This window comes from Penaeus monodon, chromosome 34 (genome assembly GCF_015228065.2).
Source record: "Penaeus monodon isolate SGIC_2016 chromosome 34, NSTDA_Pmon_1, whole genome shotgun sequence".
Lineage (NCBI taxonomy): Eukaryota > Metazoa > Arthropoda > Malacostraca > Decapoda > Penaeidae > Penaeus > Penaeus monodon.
In genome coordinates, this window is record NC_051419.1 from 35,219,212 (window position 1) to 35,219,630 (window position 419).

General features: G+C 50.4%; 1 protein-coding gene across 1 annotated transcript in view; it reads right to left on the bottom strand.

Annotated features, from left to right (window-relative positions):
* Positions 1–419, bottom strand: part of LOC119594789 (actin-related protein 2-B-like) — a gene marked incomplete at its 5' end in the record, with an annotated part of 10,436 nt that overhangs the window by 4,650 nt on the left and 5,367 nt on the right. Inside the window, 1 exon segment of the mRNA XM_037943879.1 lies at positions 117–332. Within this exon segment, the coding sequence (XP_037799807.1) occupies positions 117–332 (216 nt within the window).

Below are 419 nucleotides of genomic sequence, written 5' to 3' on the forward strand. Positions count from 1 at the left end.
AAATTCACAAACAACACAGCACACTAAACTACCCATTACCCCGTTCCCTAAATCATACCCCAAACAACAGTAAAAGAGAGGCTCGGCACCTCCCTCTGCGGATTCAGAGGTCTCACCTCCAGCATCCTCTCACGGTTCTTGGTGGGGTTCATCGGGGGTTCTGTCAGCATAATCTTGCAGTCCCTGGGGTTGATGCCCATTTTCTCCGGGCCAAAGGTGTAATCCCAGACGTGGCACATGTCTTCCCAGTTCTTGACGATGCCGTTCTCCATGGGGTAGGTCACCTCCAGCATGGATCGGAGCTTGCTGGCTTCATCGCCCACCATGAGGTCCTAAGAGCAGTAATGCCAGGGTGAGTTTTAGGGTCAGTCCAAAGTGGTTTTCAATATTTACCTAGTGGTTTGTAAAATTCCAAAGAG